This window comes from Phascolarctos cinereus, unplaced genomic scaffold, assembly GCF_003287225.1.
Source record: "Phascolarctos cinereus isolate Bilbo 61053 unplaced genomic scaffold, phaCin_HiC Scaffold_2;HRSCAF=192, whole genome shotgun sequence".
Classification (NCBI taxonomy): Eukaryota; Metazoa; Chordata; class Mammalia; order Diprotodontia; family Phascolarctidae; genus Phascolarctos; species Phascolarctos cinereus.
Window position 1 is genome coordinate 151,170,938 of NW_027555625.1, and position 22,921 is coordinate 151,193,858.

At 41.1% G+C, this 22,921-nt stretch overlaps 1 protein-coding gene across 2 annotated transcripts in view; it reads left to right on the forward strand.

The window, feature by feature from the left end:
• ACSS1 (acyl-CoA synthetase short chain family member 1) overlaps nt 1–22,921 on the forward strand; it is an 80,259-nt gene that overhangs the window by 37,166 nt on the left and 20,172 nt on the right. The window contains exons 3-7 of one of the 2 annotated variants that reach the window (XM_020987197.2): nt 5,977–6,176; nt 9,811–9,986; nt 12,780–12,932; nt 19,286–19,433; nt 21,012–21,149. In XM_020987197.2, the coding sequence (XP_020842856.1) occupies nt 5,977–6,176; nt 9,811–9,986; nt 12,780–12,932; nt 19,286–19,433; nt 21,012–21,149 (815 nt within the window). Of the gene's footprint in view, nt 1–5,944; nt 6,177–9,810; nt 9,987–12,779; nt 12,933–19,285; nt 19,434–21,011; nt 21,150–22,921 lie in introns of both variants that reach the window. The other variant, XM_078149687.1, reaches the window with a different exon arrangement.

Here is a 22,921-nt window from a genome sequence, read left to right on the forward strand (position 1 = left end):
CCACAGAAGCCCAGTATTCCTACTGTTCCTAGGTTCTTCTCCTCAGGGGATGCAATTAATCAACCTGAGGTATTATCAGCTTAGAATGAGGGAATCATACCTCATCAGAGCTAGAAGGGACCTTGGAGGTCATCTAATTTAACCGCTTCATTTTACAGATGAGGAAACTGATGCCCAGAGATGTGAAGGGATGTATCTGGGTTACACAGCAAGTGACAGAGCCAGGACATAGCCTCTTTGACTTCTGATCCAGAAAAAAAGGCAACCTAAAAGAATAACTATCTAATGGTGGAATTGCAGTTCTGTGGCAGCATGAGAAGCAGAGTGGAATGGTAGAAAGAGCATTGGCTTTGGGAATCAGAGGACCAGGAGTCCAACTCTGCCTCAGGCACTTGCTACTTGTGTGTCCTTGGGCAAGTCATCTAACCTCTTTGGGTCTCAGTTTCCCCATATGAAAAAAATGAATGAATTGGACTAAATGGCCTCTTATGGTCCAACTACTTTTTTTTGTGTGTGTCTGAAGCAATTGGGATTAAGTGACTTGCCCAGGGTGACATAGCTAGTGAGTGTCAAGTGTCTGAGGTGAGCTTTGAACTTAGGTCCTCCTGACTTCAGGGTCAGTGCTCTATCTACTTCACCACCTAGCTGCCCCTGGCCCAACTACTTCCTGACTGATAATCCTGTGATTCTAAATCACCTCATTTCCCCAGGCCTTAGTTTCCTCATTTGTAATGTGAAGGGGGTGGACCAGAGGTCTCCAAGGTCCCTCTCAGTGATATCTTGAGATCTGGAGGGTTAGGAACTTTTCTATGGCCTTTCAAATCACACCCTGTAGGTGATGACCCACTCAGAAGAGATCAGCTGTGAAGCCAGGCTAAGCCCATTTCATTGAGAAGTGAGCAGTTCTTTCTCTGGTCTTCACAGACTGTTGAGGCCTCACTGAGAGTCAGTGTTTGAAATGAGGGAGAAAAGGAAACCAATCGGAGATCCTGAGAGGCAGGATTGCCTGTCCATAAAAGGAAGTGGTGTTGGTTGGTTTGGAGCACATGACCAGTCACCCCAGGACTATTTGTTGCTGTTGTTCAGCTGTTTCAAACTCTCCCTGACCCCGTTTGGGTTTTTTTTTTTTTTGGCAGAGATAGTAGAGCAGTTTGCCATTTCCTTCTCAGGCTCATTTTACTGATGAGGAACCTGAGGCCAACAGGGTCAAGTGACTTGCCCAAGGTCATACAGCTAGTCTTCCTGACTCTAGGCCAGGTGGGCTATCTGCTGAGCCACCTAGCTGTCCCCCTCAGGACTGAGTCCTGTTTTATCTCTAAGAATTGGAGCATACTGTAGAACTCAGTTGGAGAACCCACAGAGGCTTTCTAGTCCAACCCCTTTATTTGAAGGAAGAAACCGGGGTCCACAGAGGTAAAATCACTTGTCTGAGGTCACATAAGGAGTAATCACCCTATCATTTATTTATAGACAAAGTCCTCTTAGTTAAGTCTCCTGAAAGATAGTGGGATGGCTTTAGCTCAACCTGATAAAAACTGGGATTACAGCCTGCCTTTTTCCTCATTTCAAATCTTTATGAAATTCCCTGAAGAAGCCACATGCCTACTAGACTCAAATTTCCTGAAAGAAGTCTTTTTAAAAAATAATATCTACAGCAAAACATATACGTTTCAGATTTTTTTAAAAGGGGAAAATACATAAAAGAATTTAAAATAACTCACTGAACCTATCATCAGAGAAAGAAGAGGAAAAAGGTTAATTCAAATTTATTTGTTTCAAAATCACCCTGAAAAATCAGGTCTGACTTAACTCTATAAGTTAAACAACTAAATAAACATAGAAACGCTTAGGATTAGCTTGGGCCTGTGTAAGTTGGAAAACCAAGTTGCTGCCTGTCCTTTCCTATAATACAGCTGCCTTCTGTTTCCTGTTTGTCTGTTGATCTAATATAGATCATGAATCCACTGGGGAGAGAATACATGTATGATTTTTCTATTTGGTAGCCATCTGTTATTATGAAACAGCTATTTGTGGCTGGTAGGCAGCTGATTAGGGAACAAGGACCCAATTTGCATCTGAGGGCATGTTTTCATAACTTCTCCTTCAGAACCACAAATGTTGCGTTTAGACACACACAGAAAAAAATGTGCATCCCGTGTATTTCAAGTACATTTAATTACTGCAGATATGTGTGTGTGTGTATGTGTACATGTGTATATGTGTATATGTGTGTGGGCTAACTGCCCTGGCCAGAAAATTCATCATGAAGTAGCTGATCTTCTGGCACTTACTATCAACCAGGGAAGGTTGTACTAAGTACCAGCTAAGTATTTAGCTAGACTGCTCCTCAGGTGACAAGACACTTCCTGTTGCTGGTGTACGTTCAAACCAACTCTTTCCATTCTGGGGACGCTTGATTATGGTCTGTGGCCTTAGCCTTTCAGAAATGTTACTATCCATTATAGAGTGCTCTTCTTTTTTTTTTCCCTGCTTTTAGGCAATTGGGGTTAAGTGATTTGCCCAGGGTCACACAGCTAGTAAGTGTCAAGTGTTTGGTCTGAGGCCGGATTTGAACTCAGGTCCTCCTGACTTCAGGGCTGGTGCTCTATCCACTGCGCCACCTAGCTGCCCCTTGGACTTTTTTTTGTTGTTGTTGTTATTTTAGGCAATGGGTTTAAGTGATAGAGTGCTCTTCTTCCAAAAAGGCTAAGGTAGACAGATATGCCTTGCAGAATCTGTCATGATACCGAAAAGTAAAGAGTGAATGAATGCAAAAAATATGGCATCAGAGCCATAACTAGTATGGGACAGCTGGGGCTTTGCCCTAAGGTTATTTCCTCCCTGGAAAGCTGTACTTCTTTCCTGGTGTGTGCCCTCAAGCGTCTCCTTTTCCCATGGTTACTTCCCAGCCCACCACCAGGATATGCTACCATTCATTTGACCAAATGACCATCCCCAGATGGCGGATGAGTTTGACTGAAACCTGCCTCTGCATTCAACCCCATTCCTCCTAATTATGCTTTCTGAGGCCAAACAAAATGAGCAACCTCTCTTCCCCTTGACAGCCCTTCAGATAGTTAAATACAACTATTGTGCCCCATTTGTTAACTCATTTTATAAAATGCCTCCACACCAAGAGGGGGAATTGATATGAAGGCGAATGTATTTCTAATCACTGAACTGGTTGGTTGGTTGTTGTCCTTCATTCTCAAAAAGGACCGAAATCGTGATGAAACTATGCAGATGGTCATACACTACACTAATTTTTTATTAATGAATTTATTTTGCTTTATTAACAATCACTTCCATAAGTTTTTGAGTTTTAAATTTTTCTCCCCCTCCCTCCCCACCTCCCTTCCCAAGATGGTGCACAATCTGAGATAGGCTATACATATACATTCCTATTAAACATATTTTCACATTAGTGATGTTGTAAGGAAGAATTAGAACCAATAGGAGGAACCACCAGAAAGAGGAAACAAAATGCAACAGAAGAAAAAAATAGCAAATAGTATGCTTTGATATGCATTCAAACTCCACAGTTCTTTCTTTGGATGTGGATAGCATTTTCCATTATGAGGCCTTTGGAGATGTCTTAGATCCTTGTATTGCTGAGAAGGGTTGAGTCTATCAATATTAGTCATTGCACTATGTGGCTGTTATTGTATACCACGTTCTCCTGGTTCTGCTCACTTCACTCAGCATCAGACCATCCAAGTCTTTCCAGGTTTTTCTGAAGTCCGCCTGCTCATCATTTCTTATAGCACAATAGTATTCCATTACATTCATAGACCACAACTTGTTCAGCTATTCCCCAATTGATGGGCACTACACTGATTTTGTAGCTGCTTATGAGTAGGTATATACTCATCTATTCCAAATTGCTTGATCGACCCTTACTGCTCCTCTGACTGCCTCACTAAAGAGCCCAATCACTTTTGTTGTAGCATGTACAAGAGTTAAGTGAGGTTCAAACTGAATTTTAACCAGATTCCCTCTGATACAGGGAGTTAAATCAAACTCCTTCCAGCTTTTCATTAATTCTCAAATTCCTCATCTCTGTTCCTCTATCATACTATTTCACTCTAACCTGCAGAGCTAAACCTGAGAATTCCTTCATTTGGGATGAATTCAATTGTCATTAGGGAAAGAAGAAGAAACAGAGCTCCCTGGGCTCCCTGGGTCGGGCACGTATCCTCATTGCTGATCATCCTGGGCATACTCCATGGTTTAGGTCTCCAGACCAGGATGTATTTACGCTTTCTGCCCTGGTTGGGTTTAGTTGCACTGACACAACAAAAAGTAGGTCCTGGCTAATGAGTGATGGCATGGGCATCCTCCCTGCAGAGTTTCTCCTAGGATCCTCCACTGTCCCTGCATGGCATAGCTCATTTGGAGAAGTATACCCACTTCCCTCTGTAAGCCTCTTGGCAGCCTCCTGCTTATAGCTCTGCTAAGATGGAGTGACTATGGCATATTGAGCACTACAGTGGCTGGTATGGGGAAAAGGTACAATTCTTCTAGTAGAAGTTGGGCTTCTAGCAAGGCTTTTGCCCTTATTCTGAAAGCTTTGGGGAGAAACAATTTTTGAAAATAATCCATTGGAAAGAACTATAGCAGAGTCACAGTGAGCATTCTATATAATGTAGAACCAGCCTTAGCAGTGGGGTGAAATGTAAATCTTATCTAGCTTCCTTTCCAATTGGCCTATAAGAAATAACGTTTCTTTGTGGTTGCTGCTAGAGAGGAGAAAACGTTTCCCCTTCTTTTTATTATGCACACAGTATTTCCTTTTGAAAAGTGTCAGCATCTTCATCGATACTCATCTCATAGACTTAATCAGCTATGTATTTTTCAATATTCTTTTTTTCAAATAGCAGATGCATAGTAAGAACTATGTAAATACACATGGTACACTAACTAGCTCTTAACCTTTGGCTGAATGACATGTTTATGTCTCACTGAGGTCAATGTCCCCAGGAACCACTCCCAAAATACTTTAGCAGTGAGGAGCTGCGAACAATGGGGTATTTGGGTATACTTGTAAGCCCACAGGGCTTCTTCCTGCTTACTGTCTTTTAAAAAATTCTTTCCCTTCCACTCTTTAACACTTATCTCCTGTGAAATTCAGTGAAATCAGTTTGGTATCTAGCACAAAGAGGCATTATTAATGGAGGAGGGGAGAAAAAGGGGGATGAGTGTGTTCTCCCTACATTCTCCCACTCTTTTGTGCATGCTTATACTACTAATTCATTAGATGACTCCTAATCCTTCCCCCTTCAGTCACTGAATTAAACAATGTCTCCAGCATGGCGTCACGTAAAAGAGCCCTGGATTTGGAGCCAGGGGACGTGGGTTCAAATCCCAACACTGCCACTGACTACCTGTATGACTGTAAGCAAATTCCTTAATTCTCTCTAGGCTGCAGTTGCCTCATCTGTGAAATGAGGGAGCTGGACTGGATGACTTCTACATTTCTTCCAGCTCGAAAGCTATGATCCTTTGTTCCCTCCCTGTCCCCTTTGTACCAAGGAACATACCTAATATGGCTTGAGAATAAAGTGTTTGTAGTGGGGTTGGCATTTGGGGTAAGGATCATGTCTGTTCTTTTCACAAGCTACTAGACAGTAACCTATGTTGCAGAATGACACAGAAAGTAGAAGCTGTCTCTTTCCTTTTTAAAAAATTACAACCTAAACTCTTCTCTGTTAGAAGGGGATGTGTATCTGCAAAGTTCACAAATAAGAAGATACTCTTTGAGAGAATCCAGTTGCCCAGACTAACTCTAACTCTTGTACTGGACACCAATTCAAAGCAACTTTTGCCTGAGTATCCCAAGAATAGGTCATTCTCAAATCCAAAATAAATGATAATCACTTTGTGAAGTTGGCCCATGGGGATTCTAGTTAGCCTGCCAAATTTATTTTATGTCTCTTCTTCATAGTTACCAATGTCAACCTCTTCCCTGTGCCGCAGGGAACTTCTGGAGACCACATGCCGCCTGGCCAACACATTAAAGAAACATGGAGTACGTCGAGGAGACAGGGTGGCTATTTACATGCCCGTGACTCCAGTGGCTGTGGCAGCCATGCTGGCCTGTGCCCGAATTGGGGCAGTTCACACAGTGATCTTTGCTGGTTTTAGTGCTGAGTCCTTAGCTGGAAGGATTAATGATGGTAAGCATGTCTCTGGGGATGTGAGGGGTGGGGAGACTCAACGGTCCCCGTAGTTCTGACTCTTCTCTGATTCAGCCTGTCTAGCTCTTCCCTCATAGTTTGAAAGTGTACCTTTCAAAATCAGTGAGGCACCTGGGTTTTAGTTCTGGCTCTACCACTAATTAGATGGCTGGATGACCTGGGCATTTAATTCTCCTAGGTCTCAGACACCTCATCTATAAAATGGGGACAATAATTCCTCCCCTTCCACTTTACAGGGTTGTTAAAGGATGAAATAAGGCAGTGGATATGAAAGCTGAATGAATATGAGAGATGATGATCATATGGGACAAAAGGAGAAATTTTATAATGTATCTTTCTGAAAGTCCTCATGTGATCTGCCTGGCTGTGAGTTCCATCTGGCCTACTTTCTAGCAATTGTTGAGAATTGTAGCTTTTCTTCTGCTTTTTACAAAGACTGAAGATTTGCAGCATTCAGGCAGCAACTCCTCACCTCTTCCTGAGTTTTCTATCCCAGTTCAGGGTCTCTACAGTGGCTTCCTCAGAGTCTGATCATCACCAAAATGTTATTCTAGTCACACACTAAATAGAGGAGCAGGCAGGGATGATATAGTAGTGCAGGAGACCAAAACAGATTCTCATTGAAATTTGGTGAGAGGATGACTGTCCCTGAGAAGGCTCTAGATTAAAAGCATTTAGGATGCAAAAAGCTCCCAAGATTCTGCCTTTGTCCTATTGGCTGGCCAAATTGATCTCTTCGCACATTGGCCCTGGGCATACCAGGGTTAGTTTTCTTTTGTAAGAACCCCAAACAACACCTTTATTGTTGGCCCCTGTTTCTGTATTCCTCAAGTCCTCAGGGCTCTTTAGAAGCAAGTTCCCCAGCCTTTCCCATGTGAGAGACTGCATCATACAAGCCTATTGCCACCTGTTCAATAGACCTCCTCATTATATGCCCATTTCTTGCTCCTATTTCTATAGGACTTGATAGAGTTTAGATTGCTGCTGACCTTAACATTACATCTAAGGGAATGATACGATAGAAAAGTCTGTACAGTGTTCATCAGCTTCAGGTTTACGTCAAGAGATCTCAGTGCTGTCACCTTAAGTGGCTGTCTCATCAAAGAACGGGCTGAAACCCATCAGCATCAAAGTAAACGTAACTGCAAATTACTATGAAGGGCAGTGCTTTGAAGAGTGAAGGGAAGCATGGGATTTGTACCAAGAACCTACTTTTATTCTCAATGGACAGCAGACTGAAAGTCATGTGTATAATATAATAATAATATGATATATGTGTATATAAAAATAATATATGTATAATATGTACTAAGTGCCTATGTTGTATATTTTAAGAGTGCTTGATGAGTACTGATCTTAATTGTCTAATGTTCTGCTTCTAATCCCCACCCCCACCCCAGGTTCTGAGAAGCATTCTGGGATAGTGGATAGAGAGCTGGCCTTGGAGTCCCACTTATGACACATACTGGCTATGGTATTCTGGGCAAATCATTTACCTTCTCTGTGGCTCAGGCAATTCTCTTAAGAGTCTAAGTTGCAGAGAAAAGGTAGAGAAAGTTCCTCACCGGGGTTTACAGATGAAGTTACAGGTCTGGTTATGAAAAAAAATCCTCTTTACTAGATTTGAGGATAGGAATACATTTGTCAGGGAAGTTATAGAAAGGATTCCTGTTTAGGTAATATTTGAGATTCTTTTTGGTTTTGTGATCATGTTTTAATTAATCTTTATATCTATCTATTCCTTCCCCAGAGTCTAGCACAGTGTTCTAGGCTATTTAATAAATACTTATTGAACAAATAAATGAGCAATGCATGATAAATGATGCTTTTCACATTAATGTATTTACAGCATGATGGTCATTTTCTTTTTAGCTTGCATCGAGAAAAATATGCTTCGGTAAATTCTGGGTAAATGTTATCCCTTTCTCATAAAGGGCTGACTTAGGAAGGCAACACAGTACAGGGCAAAAAGCAATGGATGGTGGGTTAGGAGACTAAGGTTTCAATGTTAGCTCTGCCACTAACTTGCTGTGTATCCTTGGGTAAGTCACTTAACCATTATAGATCTCACTTTCCCTGTATGTAAAATAAACTCTACAGCCTCTTTTAGTTCTAAAGAGTTATGTTTCTAGTTATTGTTTATTGATAGCATTCAGAAGGCTTGGGTTCAAATCCACTGGCTTACCTATATTACTGGGCAATTCACTTAATCTAATTGGGTTTATATTTCCTTATCTATATAAGAAGAAGGTTGGATCAGGTGACCTCTCTAGTTCCTTGATAGTAGGTTGTAGGTTTCTAAAGTAACTCTGGGAGGTCTAAATTGGCTCTAGGTTAGGAAGATAGTTGAGAGTTCTTATTTGCTTTTAGGTAGGCCAGAGGTCCATTTTGGATTGAGATCCTCTTGAGTCCAATGTACAGTAAGCTTGAACTCTAGAGTTAGCCTTGGAATCAAGCTCTCTGATTTCCCTCGAGACTTGGGACTAGGAGTGGCCCAGTGGATCTGGCCACAACTCTTAAGGTTGATTCATTCAAGCAGAAATCCCCTAGACTAAGGGCCTGCAGGCTAAATCTGGTAGGCTTTAGTTTGCTGACCCTGTCGAAGACTCTTGTCATCTTTGCAAGAACCAGAGTGGCTTTTGTGGATGAGAAGAATAGGAGGCATCTACAAAGGTGAACTCTTCTCAGAGCTGGGCTCTTTAGCCCACATCTCTTGGGATGATATCTTCTAAATTCAGAATAAATGGAAGGGCATTTTAAATATCTTGCATTGACAGCGCTATTACCAATCTTTGAAAAGAGACAAAACACCCAAAGCTGAGCAAGGGTTGATCTAGAGAGTTGATATGAACTATTGAAATATTTGGTCTAAGGCAGAAGTTCTTAACCTGGGGTCTTTAGACCCCCCAAGAGATCTGTGGATATATTTCAAGGAGTCTGTGAACTTGGATGGGAAAAATTTGATCACCATTTTCACTAACTAAAATTAAGCATTTCCTTTGGTTATGAATTTAAATAAATAATATGGTTCTGAAAAGGAGTCTTCACTAGACTTCCAAAGGGGTCTAAGACACAGAAAAGGTTAAGAACCTCTAGTCTAAAAGACATGTAGATAAGAACTAGTACTTCTCTCCTCTCTGATGTTTTCAAGTTTGACAAGGTTACCCTATACACTATACCTTTGGAATATTTACATTGGGTTGCTGTTGTTGAGTTGTGTCCATCTCTTTGTGACCCCATATGACATTTTCTAGGTGAAGATATTGGAGTGGCTTGCCATTTTCTTCTCCAGCTCATTTTATAGATGAGGAAACTGAAGCAAACAGGTTTGGGGTGACTTGCTCAGAGTTACACAGCTAATAAGTATCTGAGACCATATTTGAACTCAGGAAAATGATTCTTCCTGACACCAAGCCTGGCACTCTATCCACTGTATCACCTAGCTACCCCCTACTTTGGGTAGAAAGCTTGCAAATGAGACAGACTCATTACTGAAAGACATTCTCTACAGTAGGCTTATAGCATCGTGATTTGCAGTGATGAATTAGAAACACAAGCTGGGTGGCAGAATGGAAATATAATAGATCCACCTCAAATTTATCTTTTTAATTAGCCAAATGCAAAGTGGTCATCACCTACAACCAGGGAGTCCGAGGAGGACGGATCATTGAGCTGAAGAAGATAGTGGATGAAGCTGTGAAGAACTGTCCAACTGTTAAACATGTCTTAGTAGCTCAGAGAACAGACAACAAAATCCACATGGGGAAGCTGGATGTTCCTCTTGAAGAAGTAAGTTCATGCAATGTCAGGCTTTCTGGATTATTGTTTTTTTCTTCTCTCCCAGCAATTGATTCCCAATAAAGTATTAATTGATCACAGCTTAATGTTACTCTAACATGAGGGTTTTGTGTTTTCACTGGGGAATCTGGATGAAGGCATCTGGCTACAGGGAAATTCATAAGAATTGTAATCCCTAAGCAGAACTTTACCTCTCCTGTGCAATTGTGGTACAGTGGAAAGAATACTGGATTTGGAGTTGGAAGACTTGAATTCAAATCTTTGTTTTTCCACTGGCCTCTCTGTATAACTTAGGGCAATTTACTTAACCTCACTGGGTTTACATTTCCTTATCTGTGTAAGAAAAGAGTTGGACCAGATGACCTCTGAGGTTATTTGTGGCTCTAAGTCTATGATCCTAAATCCATGTATCAGTGCTGATTTACCTGCAAATAGACCTCTGTAATAGAAGGACTGGTCAATGAGAACTCAGTCCTGGCCAGGGCTCTCATTGCAGCTCTGTGCACTGTCACTGCCTCTGTGAAAGTAGCAGTTTTAAAACTGAAGAAGATTGGTCAGCAGAATGTGTTGCCATTTTAATAACTTATTTTGAAAAAGGCTAGAGGTTATCAAGAAAGGCACTGTGTTCCCAAGGACATTTGGGAAGGAGGAGGTGATTGATGGTCTTTTTGTTGGTGGAAATTCTGTGGCTACATGGTTTTTGGAAGGTATATGTTACTGACTATTTAATTCAGGTCCTCTACATACTCCTGTTTTTGGATAACATTACACTGATTGCAATGAGTCCTACAACAATTTTGGATTGCCTGAATGACATCTAGTTATTAAAAAGTTATAGCCCTGTCTGGTCAGACACATTGGAAAATCAAAGTGTATGAAAATGCATATTGCATGTAGCTGGATAGGCAGCCAACTGAGTGCTGCCCAAGGGCACTAAATTAAGGTGTAGGAGTAATATGTGTTCATACTTGATAGCTTAAGAAATTCAAGTGGAAAAATTTTATTTGTGACATCTTTGTTCCACTTTGCTGAATTTCTATGACACTTTGGCAACGAAAAAACTAAGCACAGCATTTTTTCCCCCAACATCCTACCATATTTTGATAAAATTGAACTCTGGAGAAACTTAGAGTTATTGGAGGGTATTATATTGTACTTCAAACTCACGGAATATGTCAGATAGAGTAAACATCTTGGGAGCTTCTGAATTCATTGTTCTAATCTTGAGTTATATTTGGAAGGTGTAAGTCAGTTAGCAACATTGTATTGAGTGGCTAAAGACTTGAAGAACACTGAGGTGAGAGCTAAAAAAACCCCCAAAATGTAGAAGGTCCAGGCCTTGCCCTCAAGGGGCTGACAATCTGGCTGCAGAGACAACTTGAACATATGAAAAATATGAAGCAATGCTTTCAACACAACATACTGTGAGAAATGATTATTTCTCTCTGGTATTAATAACTAATTATTGTATTAGGACCAAGATTTTTTCCCTTTTCTACTTCCTCATCCAGAAATCAACTCATGTGGAAAATTTTTCCAAAAGACATAGGCTAAGAGCTAGTCAGGCAGTAAAAGAAATTCTAAGTTTGGGCCAATGGCTGCATTTCTGCTCATTGTGTTTGCTCAGACAGGTTTGGGACAATGTGGCTCTAACCTTTTGTCAGACAGGTCATGGAAACGAGTAAGTCTCTTTGACCAAGATTTGGGTGATCCAAGTCACATAATCCCAAGATCCTCATTATAACATAGCCCAGCCCCTCATTGTAATATTCATTTTCTCATTAATTGTTAACCAATCAGAGTTGATTGCCATCCTCAGGAACACCTATCTTTTCAGGGGCATTTAACTATAACCCCACTGTGATTAGGGGTCTTTGGTCTAAGAGAGATAGCCAAATAACATCCTTTTATTAAAATGCTGGCATTATTAATAAAATGATTAAATTACCCATAAATTACGTCTCTTGAACCTTTTTAAATGCCATTATACAAACACATAGATAACATTTGCTAAATGCATGAGTGCTGAGTAGGCACGAGATAAAGAAGTAACTGAGATGCTTATTGGTAGAGATGAGTTCTAAGCTCATTTATAAAGGGTCAAGGAAAGACATGGATTGGTGCAAGGGGAGAGTCATTCAGACAGTGGGAATGAGAGGCATCAAGGCATCACGTGGAATAGTGGATTGATTTCTTCTGTAATTTTTTTGGTAACAACAACTTGCATTTATATAGTGCTTTAACATTCACAATGCTCTCTCTTTCCTCAGAACAATCCTTTGAGGTGGCAGTGAAACTATTATTCTCATTTCATAGATGAAGAAACAGGTGCTGAGAGGTGCAGTGACTTGCCTAAGGTCACATAATTAAGTGTCCAAAGCAGGATTTGAACCCACTTTTCCTGACACCAACTCCAAAAATTTTTCCACTATGGCACATTGCCTCTCACTGGTGTTTATACACCACTTTAAGGTGTACAAGATGCTATCACGTTTGTTGACAACAACTGCAGTTATTATTAACTCCATGTTACAGATGAGGAAACTGAGCCTCAGGTAAATTAAATAACTTGCTTATGGTCATACAATTACTATGGGGAAGAGGAAGGAATTCCACCCAGATCTCTCCTGACTCCAAGGCTCTTCCCACTCCTTGAGCCCTGCTGAGAACTTTGATCACTAATGACATGCCAATTGCAAAGAAGCCAAGATGGCAGATGCCAGGTCTAGGGCAGAAGCTGGTAACTTACTTGTGTAATTCCTTTTGTTTTCTCTGTCTTGTCAGGAGATGGCCAAGGAGAATGCTGTGTGTGCTCCTGAAATCATGGACAGTGAGGACACACTTTTTATGCTGTATACTTCTGGGAGCACAGGCAAGCCAAAAGGGATCGTCCACACCCAGGCTGGTTATTTGCTTTATGCTGCTGTGACACACAAGGTATTGATTGCAGTCCTATTATGTATTGAAAAAGAAGGCAATAATCACTGATTTTCGTGGCTAAAATGTTGTTTGCTGCTGCTCATTCTTTTATAACCTGACACGATGGATAGAACTGAGTTAAGTTCGTGAATACTCAGCTGCAGATCAAGAACTGATATAACTGTTAAATAATCTCTGCCTACCCCTACCCCCCAGCCATGTTCCATACCCTTCTTGGAGTGTAAATTCCACCTACCGATGCACATATCTGAGTTGTCTGAAATTGATGAACGTCTTAGTGCCTGACTGTGGCACTGACAGGTTACATGGTCACATTGCTAATCAGAATTCCTGAATATAAGAGTAGCTGACTGTCTGCTATACCTCATTATCTCTCAGGCGTTTCAAAGTAAATGTAACACCTTCATATATTTTCTCACCTTGTCCTCACAACAAGAAGGAAGGAAGGTAACAAGCATTTATTAAACACCTGTGATGTGCTAGGCACTTTACAAGTATTATCTCCCCAGTAACCCTGGGAGGTAAGTGATGTTATTATCTCTATTTTACAGTTGAGGAAACTGAGGCAAACAGAGATGAAGTGACTTGGCCAGGATCACATAGGTAGTGTCTGAGGTTGGATTTGAACTCAAATTTTCTTGAGTACAGGTCCAGTATTCTAATTACTGTACCACCTAGTCTTCCCTATGAGGTAGAGAAGGCATTACGCTCCCCGTATGACAGATGAGGAAGCAGTTTTGAGGAAGTAAAATGACATGCCCAAGGTCATACATCTAGTTAGTAAGAGATCTGGAAGTAGGACTCTTATGTTCTGATTCCTAGTTGCTTGTCCTTTCGATGGTACTAAACCAGTGGTGTGAATTAAGACTGGCTCCAAGATCCTGATACTTAGAAACCAGATTGTGATGGTGGTATATACTCGAATCAGATGCTTCATCACTTTGAGATTGAGGAATGTGATAAGGGCATAGGAAAGTGTGGCGTGATGGATTGTTTTAAAGATACTGCAATAATAATGCTGGTGACATCTTTGGATGTAGCACTTTGTAGTTTGCTAAGGGCTTTCAGGCATGCTTCTCATTTGGTCCTCCTAACAACTCGGTAACATAGGCAGGAGAGGTATTGTCTCCATTTTTATAGGTGAAGAGACTGAGGTTCAAAGACTTGTCTATGCCCAGGACATAAACTCAAGTATTTGGCCAAGACTTTTCCCATTATCCCACAAATCCCACAATGCTTTTCTAAAGTCACGTTGGTAAAGGCAACGTGGTGCACCATGTAGAAGGGGTTAGAATCCAGACATTAAGTCCAGCTTTGTCACTAGTTCTATGACCACTCTTGAGCCTCAACTCCCTCATTTGCAAGAGGAAGAGCTTACACTAGGTGATTGCTCAGGTCACCTTTATATTTAGCATTGCAGGATTCTTAAACAAAATCGAATTGATCAGCTCTTTTGAAAAACTTAAATGTAGCACATAGTAACTACTGTAATTACATGTAATATAGTAATTACATTCCATACTAGAGTTGGACTTGTATCATTTTGCAAAACAATACAGAGAGTTTAATAAAGTCTGTTTATTTTAAAAACTTAAAATTCTATATTTCTTTTGATGTGGGGGAGTTATTACAGTATCCTTTACCATTATTAAGTGGGAAGCCATATTCCCCACGTAGGGTATCTTTTTGGGGGGGAGGGAGGAGGTTGGTACATATCTGTGATATCTTGGTGTGGAGAACTCCTTGTGTGGAAATTCCTTCTACTATGCAGATTTAGACTTAATTGTCTTGGACACTAAGAGGTTAAGTGATTTGCCTGTGGTCACATAATTAGGGGCAAGATACGAATCTTGGCCTCCTCAATTTAAGCAGCAGGATTCCCTCTCCCCTCCCCAAACAGTTTTAACGGTAGGGAAATGAAGGAAGAAATCCTATGCCATGGCAATTATTCTCATTCACCTCCATCTCTCACGCTCAGGTTTTCTCTCCAGTCCCCTATCACGGGCTTTGTTTTTCTCTTCATTGCTGGACCCACTTCCCCTCTCTGTCCCTGTCTCCCATCTCTGTTGGAGTCACTATTTTCTCCCTTCATCTCGGAATGTTTTTTTTCCTAGGGTTCCTTTGTTCCCACAACCACATATACTTCATTCATTTCCAGAGCAGCCATGGGTGGCTTGCCATTCTTCTCTGTTTTATATTTTCAAAGCGCTGCTATTGTCCTCTTCACTTAGTAGATCAGAGAAGGGAGACCCAGACTTGTGAACCAAGGTTGCACAGGTAGTGGCAGAATTCAGATCCAAACTCAGGAGCGTTGACCCCAAGTCCGACATGGTCTGTGTGCTGTTGATAGAGCAGTCGAGGTTTTGTTGGATCTCTGTCCAGGTCTTGACCTTTTCCAGATAAAATCATTGGGCCAATCGACTAGTGCAACAATTGGTGTCAAAGGTTAGGGTGTGGGAGAAGGGATTAGGTCATCAGTTCCTTCTGTGAAAAAGGTCATGTACTCCAAAGGAGAGCCTAGTACAGGGTTTTTCTTGGGATCATCTGCAGACGCAGTAAGCAATCCTAGGTCCCGTGACAAAGGTGTGGGAATGTATACCCTGAAGTGATATGAAAATCTTTTTCCTTTGAAAACCCTATATACCTCTGGAACATATTAGGTATCACGATTTTGTCAGCCCCCTAGACTTTACTTTTGCATAGATAATAAAGTTTTAAAACACTTCCCATCCCTTCAAGTACAAGCATTAAAGAAATCTTGACCACAGTAAATCTGATTGTGCTTTCTGTCTGGAGAGTTTCCTCCTAGGTGCCAGGATTGAGTTTTGGTATTTTGTATTTGTATCTGGAGACTCCAGGGATACTAACACAGACCTAAAAAAATACATATAACATACAAGGCTGACTCTTCGATTGTTTCTGCCAGCTTCTGGGGCTTTTGTTTTCCATCTGGCAAGATGCGGCGCTAGCTTAACCTGCTAGAGAGAAGAATCAGTGAGAGCAACGTCAGGAAAGAGTTCGCAGACTTTACCAGCGCCGCTTGTCATCCGTAATCACTTCATTGACCGAGAACACCTGCTTTCTCTGCATTCCTTGGGCCGCGGGCAGAAAAGACCTCCAGTGAACTGCTTAGTCATTATCCTCAAGGCTCTGAAATGATCCCATTCTCCACTGCACTAGCAAAGCTTGTATTAGTTTAACAACTCCCCAGCTGTTTCTGTCTTCTACTTTGATTTCATTTATCGCTAATACTTTTACTGAGGTCATTAACTGCCTTCTGGAAATGATCATGGAACATAACGTGCTTGGAAAATTGGCTGGCCCTTTGCTCATGCGCTTGCTTTCTCATTGGCTCACGTTTACATGGCAAATAAGGATGTGAAGAGCACAAGTCATGTTTGCAAATTGTTTTATTTGAAGCTAATATTATCATGAAATAAAAGCCAGTGGGGTGTGTTTTATGAGTTCCATGAAGACATGCTGACTCTGAGTGTTCCTGATACTGAGTGTACTTAGTTGCAAAGGACAGAATCATGGAGAATGGTGGCCAGAGTAAGAGAAGCATATTGTCTTCCTCTCTTTTAGACTGTACTTGGGGTGGGGTGCTCTTTTTACATTTGAAAGGAACATTTGGAAGAGCTAAATCCAATGGCTACTGGTTCTTTTTTTGCCCCAAATTCTCTTATGTTACCATCACACCTGGGCTAGATTTGTCACCTGGGCAGAAGACAAATAAATAATAATAATAGCTAGCATTATAAGGTTTCCAAAGTGTTTTCCATATGTTAACTTACTTGAGCCTCATAACAAACCTGTAAGATAGCACTATTATTATCATCCTTGTCTTCCAGATGACAAAATTGAGATCGAAAGAGGTTAAGTGGTTTTCTCAGGGTCCCACAGCTAGTGTCCGAGGTAGGATTCAAACTCAGGTCTTCCTGACTCGAAGTCCCATGCTCAGTCTACTGAGACACTTAGCTACCTCTATAATGGAAGAGGGATAAAGGAGATGGGGATCACTTAAGCGCAAGGAGTTTATGGGGCATTTTCTGAATGAAAACTTTAGGCCTGTCCCTCAGACAGTGTGCACTGGGCTCTTTTTGGCTCCTAGGGCAGTCTCATTATAAGGAAAGTGCCAGTTGGAGGGATGCTGAGAGTAGGAGAGGCCATCACTTCCTGTCCACAGATAATCAGCAGTCAATGATGTTCACACACACACACACAGACACATATACACATACATACATATGATGCTGTGAGATGAAAACACTCAAAAGCATTATGATTTTCCATTTGGCTCAAGAGACTATGCCAGAGCACTGTGAGGGCTCCCTTTATATCCCACACTTCATCCCTGTAACTCCATTTAGGGGCTTTGCTTGGAGCAACTGTTGGTTTCCCAGGTTCCCTCTCAGTTAAACTTCCATTCTTTTTTTTCTAGTAGATCTCATCTCTTCTTGTCATCTTCCACGTCGCCTCCTAAAATACAGTGTAAGTGCTTAATAAAGCTCTTCGGAAAGAGGAGTCAGTGGGTTGGGATGGAGGGGATGTTGTAGTGCCCTATTCCTTCTTTTCATGTACAGCATTAACTGTTAGGAAGTAGCCTGAATAAACCAAACTCTAATGTCTACCTTCTACACAAAGGGTAAAGCTGAGATAATAATAAAGGTAACATACAAACTGTGCCTTTGATTTCGTTTGTATAGAGAACTTCCAAGTGAAGAAACTCCCTCTTCTAATACAGGTTGGCACTTTTAAATTTTAGGGGGTTGTTGAGAGTATTGAGAGGGTAAGTGATTCATCCAGAGCCAGTACGATCAGAAGAGGGATTTGAATCCAGGTCTTCCTGGCTTCAAGGTGGGCTCTGTCTCTCAGTATTAAATGGTTCCTTTCTGCAGCAATTGTAACTCATATTCTACATAATGTGTTTCATTTTCATAAAAGAGTTCTACTTAACAACAAGTATACAAGGTAGGTAGTCTAAATCTTATTATTCTCTCTCTGTCTTTTTTTTTTTTTTGGTGAGGCAATTGGGGTTAAGTGACTTGCCCAGGGTCACACAGCTAGTAAGTGTCAAGTGTCTGAGGCCAGATTTGAACTCAGGTCCTCCTGACTCCAAGGCTGGAGCTCTAGCCACTGCATCATCTAGCTACCCTTATTTTCTTTTTACAGATGAGAAAACTGAGCCTCAGGGAGATTAGATCACAGGATGAGTGTCAGGACGAGAACTCAGATCTTTCTGGCTCTTAGTCTAGTGTCTTTTCCAGCATACCACACTGCTTCTCTGTATGATAACATATAACCTAGCAGAAGGGAGGAAGATGGAAAAAAATCAGCATTCCCTTTCCTTTGCTTTTGGGAACGATTGTAATAGGCTTTTTCTGTCCTCTTGTTCCCCTCAAGCCCTACCCCTACCTCTGTCCCTGCTGTTAACATCTCTCGATCTTCCTTTTCCCTAAATTTCGCTATGAAAATACTATCACTCTAGCTGGTGAAGGGTTGCAGCCCATGCAGAGGATGTTGCGAGTGGTAGAAAGTTCTTCAGGAAATAGTGTTCAAACGAGAGGACGTGCTGCTGACGTGAAGCAGTGTGGTATGCTGGAAAAGACACTAGACTAAGAGCCAGAAAGATCTGAGTTCTAGTCCTGACACTCATCCTGTGTGCCCACAAACAAGTGATCTAATATCCCTGAGGCTCAGTTTTCTCATCTGTAAATGAATTTGGAGTCAGAAAAATCTGGGTTCAAACCTTGCCTTAGATTCTCAGTAGTTATGTGGCCTTGGGCAAGTCATGTAACCTCATGGGCCTCAGTTTCCTCTAATGTAAAAATGAGGGGTTGGATGTAATGACTTCTATGTTACGTCTATAATTCTGAGACTTCAGCATAACTTGAACGTCTTACAGTCTGAATTAGATATTTCAGTTCATTAGAGCATGACATTGGAGTTCAGATTTTTAGTCTGTTTTAGGCCTGTTAGCTTCTCCTTCTTGGCCACAGATGGTCTACCCCTAACCCTCGTGACAGATGCCTCTCAAGTAAATGTCATTCTACCACCATGATTACTCCTAGCGCCACCCCCATTAACACTATTACCATCACCACCACTACCACCACCACCACCACCACCACCACCACCATTTTTACTACTAACACACACATTTATCCAATGTCTCTGTAATCATTCTAATTTGAATTGCTTTATTGACCTGGCTTTCCTCTTTTCTTTTTCTTTCTATTTGTACTTTACAAACACAGGATATGAGAAATGATTGTTCCCTGCGTCCAAAGGACCATTTCCTCATCATTATAATGATAATGCTCATCTTCTGACATCTGTCCTTTTTCCAGCACGTGTTTGATATCAGGCAAGGAGATGTATTTGGCTGTGTGGCAGACATTGGATGGATTACAGGTCATAGTTATGTTGTGTATGGTCCACTCTGCAATGGAGCCACAAGCGTCCTGTTTGAGAGCACTCCAGTTTATCCCGATGCAGGTGAGATCTCCATGTCTCCTTCTGGAATCAGATTGTAGAAGCCCACAGAATTCCATTATCAGAAGAGACCTCAGAGGATATGTGGTCCGACAAATACCTGAGAAATAATTCCCTGTACATGTCTTACAAGGGGATAGCTTGCATTTGCTCAAGGACATTCAATGGGAGGGAATCAACAGTCTCCTGAGAAGCAGCTGAGGGATGAGGAAAAGCAGTGAGGTTTTAGGAACTGCAAAGAGAGGTCAGAAGCATTTGGAGGCACCGTGGGGGTTGGGAAAACTGTGAAAGAAAACTACTATTTCAATTGTAAGAGCAGTAGAGTAGAAACAGCCTGTTCCTTTCCATCCCTCTCCAGCCAACAAATAAAGGGGGCAGTTCAGTGAACCATGACTGAAGGGAAATAATAAGAATAATGAAACTTAGGTGTGGACAGCATTTTATAGTTACAAAGGTCACGTCCATCATCTCATTTGATCCTCTCAGTCACCTTGTGAGGTCTGCAGAATAGGTATTATTATCAGTTCCGTTTTACAGATAAGGAAACCATTAGATGCTCAGAAACTGTTAGAGGCTCAGAGTTGATTAGGACCAAATAGCAATTTGCAGAGTCTGGATCTGAACATAGGATTTTATGACTCGATGCTCAGCGCTCTTAACACTGCTCTTGATAAAGAACCAAATAAATACTAACTAGCCATTTAAATATCTTCTTACATAACTGGTTGCTCAAGTCACTGCTAGAACAAAACGTTATATTTGGTGAACTACAACATTAATATACTTCCCCACTTCAGGAGAAAGATGATACAAAAGCCAATTGTTCGTATTTTTGTAACAAAGATAATTCAAGAGTTTTACCTGATAACTGTGTTTGTGAAAAGTTGTGGATACATTTCATTTTTGTAAATTGTAAACTATACTTCATAAATCTGTAAACCATACTTGAAATGTGGCTATTCAAAGAATCACTGTGGTGGATCCTTTTGTTGAGTGGAAAATCTGGATATTCATATTCTGAGTTTTCTTAAATCAGGATTATATCTATAGTGATGATTATAATTTTTTTCCTGTCTCAGGGGCAGCTAGAAAGCCTATCTTGTAAGTGCATATTTGTTCCTTCAGATCTTACGGAAAATTCTGCCCATATATCAACAAATAATTTAAGGCAATATAGTGTACTTTATGGGAGAATCACCAAAATCCTTAGAGGGAGATTATTCTTATTTATAACTGTTTTATTAAAATATAAGATAGCTATCATTGTTCTCAATGGAACATTCATTCAAACTCTGTTTTTTCAACTAGTTATGGTTATTTAGTATCAAAAGAAGTTTGTTTCCTAAAAATGTTATCCATAGGGGACTTAGTGTTCTCGGACAACAGGAAAATAACAATATAGTCTAAGATTTGTAGCTTTGCTCTGAGGATATGTTAAATCACCATTAAACAAACAAAAAAAAGACTTCTGAAAACACCATATAGTTGGTAGTTACTGTTTTGTCGTTTAGACATGTTTAGAATTATCAGTACCATTCTGTGACCTGTGGGAATGACAATGAATTTGGGAACATTTTGCAGGTCGATATTGGGAGACAGTACAGAGACTGAAAATTAATCAATTCTATGGTGCTCCTACTGCTATACGGGTACTACTGAATTATGGAGATGCTTGGGTTAAGAAGTATGACAGATCTTCCTTAAGAACCTTGGGATCAGGTAAGACACATATTTCCTTATGTTAGAAGAAATTTGGGGTATGGTTTTTCTTATTAATACACTTAGGAAATTTGTAAAATACAGTATAATTGGAAAAGCATCAGAAAATGCAGATTTTGTAATTTGGATTACAATCATTTCATGAAGAGGGAACACATTTTAATAGGTATGCTTAAATGTTATGCTTAGAAAAAATATCATGTGTTTTTGGAGAACATAGGGTTACATTGTTCTTGCCTCGTGGTTGATATCATCATTAATCAACATGCTATGTGCTGGGCACTAGGAATTCAAAACAAAGAATGAATAAATGAATGAGTGAAGAAAATTAAGAACTATGCTAAATGCTAGGTAGATAAATAGAGGAGAAAGACAGTCCTTGCTCTCAATGAGCTCACTCTCCAATGAGGGAGACAAGACCACACACAGGGAACGTTTCAGCTGCAAGACCCAATATCCTTATGGTGCATCGGCATTGTCTTTAAATCATTTGCACCAATAAAATCCTATAAGGTTCTGATGTTGCATCATTTGGACAGAGCCAAGGACTTTGGTGACAAAAACTTTTTCCTCTCTATCTTGAGTCGCTGTTGCTGCGTCATCCTCACAGCAGTTTTCAGACATCTCCACACGAGTTGCTTCCTAGGCTATGGAGGATGAACTGGAAGCAGGACCAATGAACTGGGGTTGGGGTTGGGGTTGGGAAGGAAGGTGCTGTCACTACCAGGGCTTTTGGGTTTATCTGCCTGTAGGTGGTAGTTGGTAGCTAGTTGGTAAGCAGTTGGCTTTGATGGTGGTGAGGAAGATGGGCTCCTTCTCCGCAGTGATTTCTTCCCCCAAAGATTGCTGTGGGGATTGGTAGGACTGGGGGTCTTGGGGGAACTGCTCTTCCCAAGGCTCTTGGGTTTGGGCCCTGGGCTATCTTGAATAGAGTATGAAGGAAGATAGCGGTGATGATGATAGTTAGACTTGCCTTGCTAATACACCTCTTATCTCTGTCTTGAGAGGCCTTCCTGTTTCAGCTAGGTTGGCCTGCTTGCCTAATAGACTGGTGGAGATGGCTAGGCCCTTTTCCATAGGACCTGCTTTCCCAGATGATGGCTGCGGGGGCTGGGCTAGAAGCAGGAATGGTGGTCTGGGGGCATTGTTATTCCCAAGGCTTTGGGGTAGGGTTCTGACTTATAGGAAAGTGGTGGTTGAGATTACTGGATAGGGGGTGGAAAAAGAGAGGAGAGACTAGGGAAAATAAGTATTTACATAGCACCTACTATGTGCCAGGCACTGTGCTAATCACTTTACAAATATTATCTCATTTGATCCTCACAACCCTGTGAGGCAGATGTTACCCCCGTTTTACAGCTGAGGAAACTAAGTGACTTCCCAGGGTCACATAGCTAGTAAGTGTTGGAGGCTGGTTTTAAACTCAGGGACTCCTGACTCCAAGGCCAGTGATCCAGCCATCATGCCACCTGTGCCTCTAGTCAGCTGGTAGTTTGATTCATTTGGCACAATATGCTTTTTTGTTTCTCCCTCAGGGAATTTTACAAACCTTACTCTCAAAATGCTTACATTCTAATGGGAGAGACAACAAATACATATGTAAGTTTAATGTTAAGGAACAAACTGCTGGGCCTATAGGGCTGAGACATTGTACTCATCCCCTTTCCCTACGAGGGCCCCTCTGCTGTGCACACAGGAATGAGGTCTGGATGTGGTTCAGTCCAGGGTGGTATATGATCTTTAATGAGAAGGCTCCATTTTCTGACACTCTG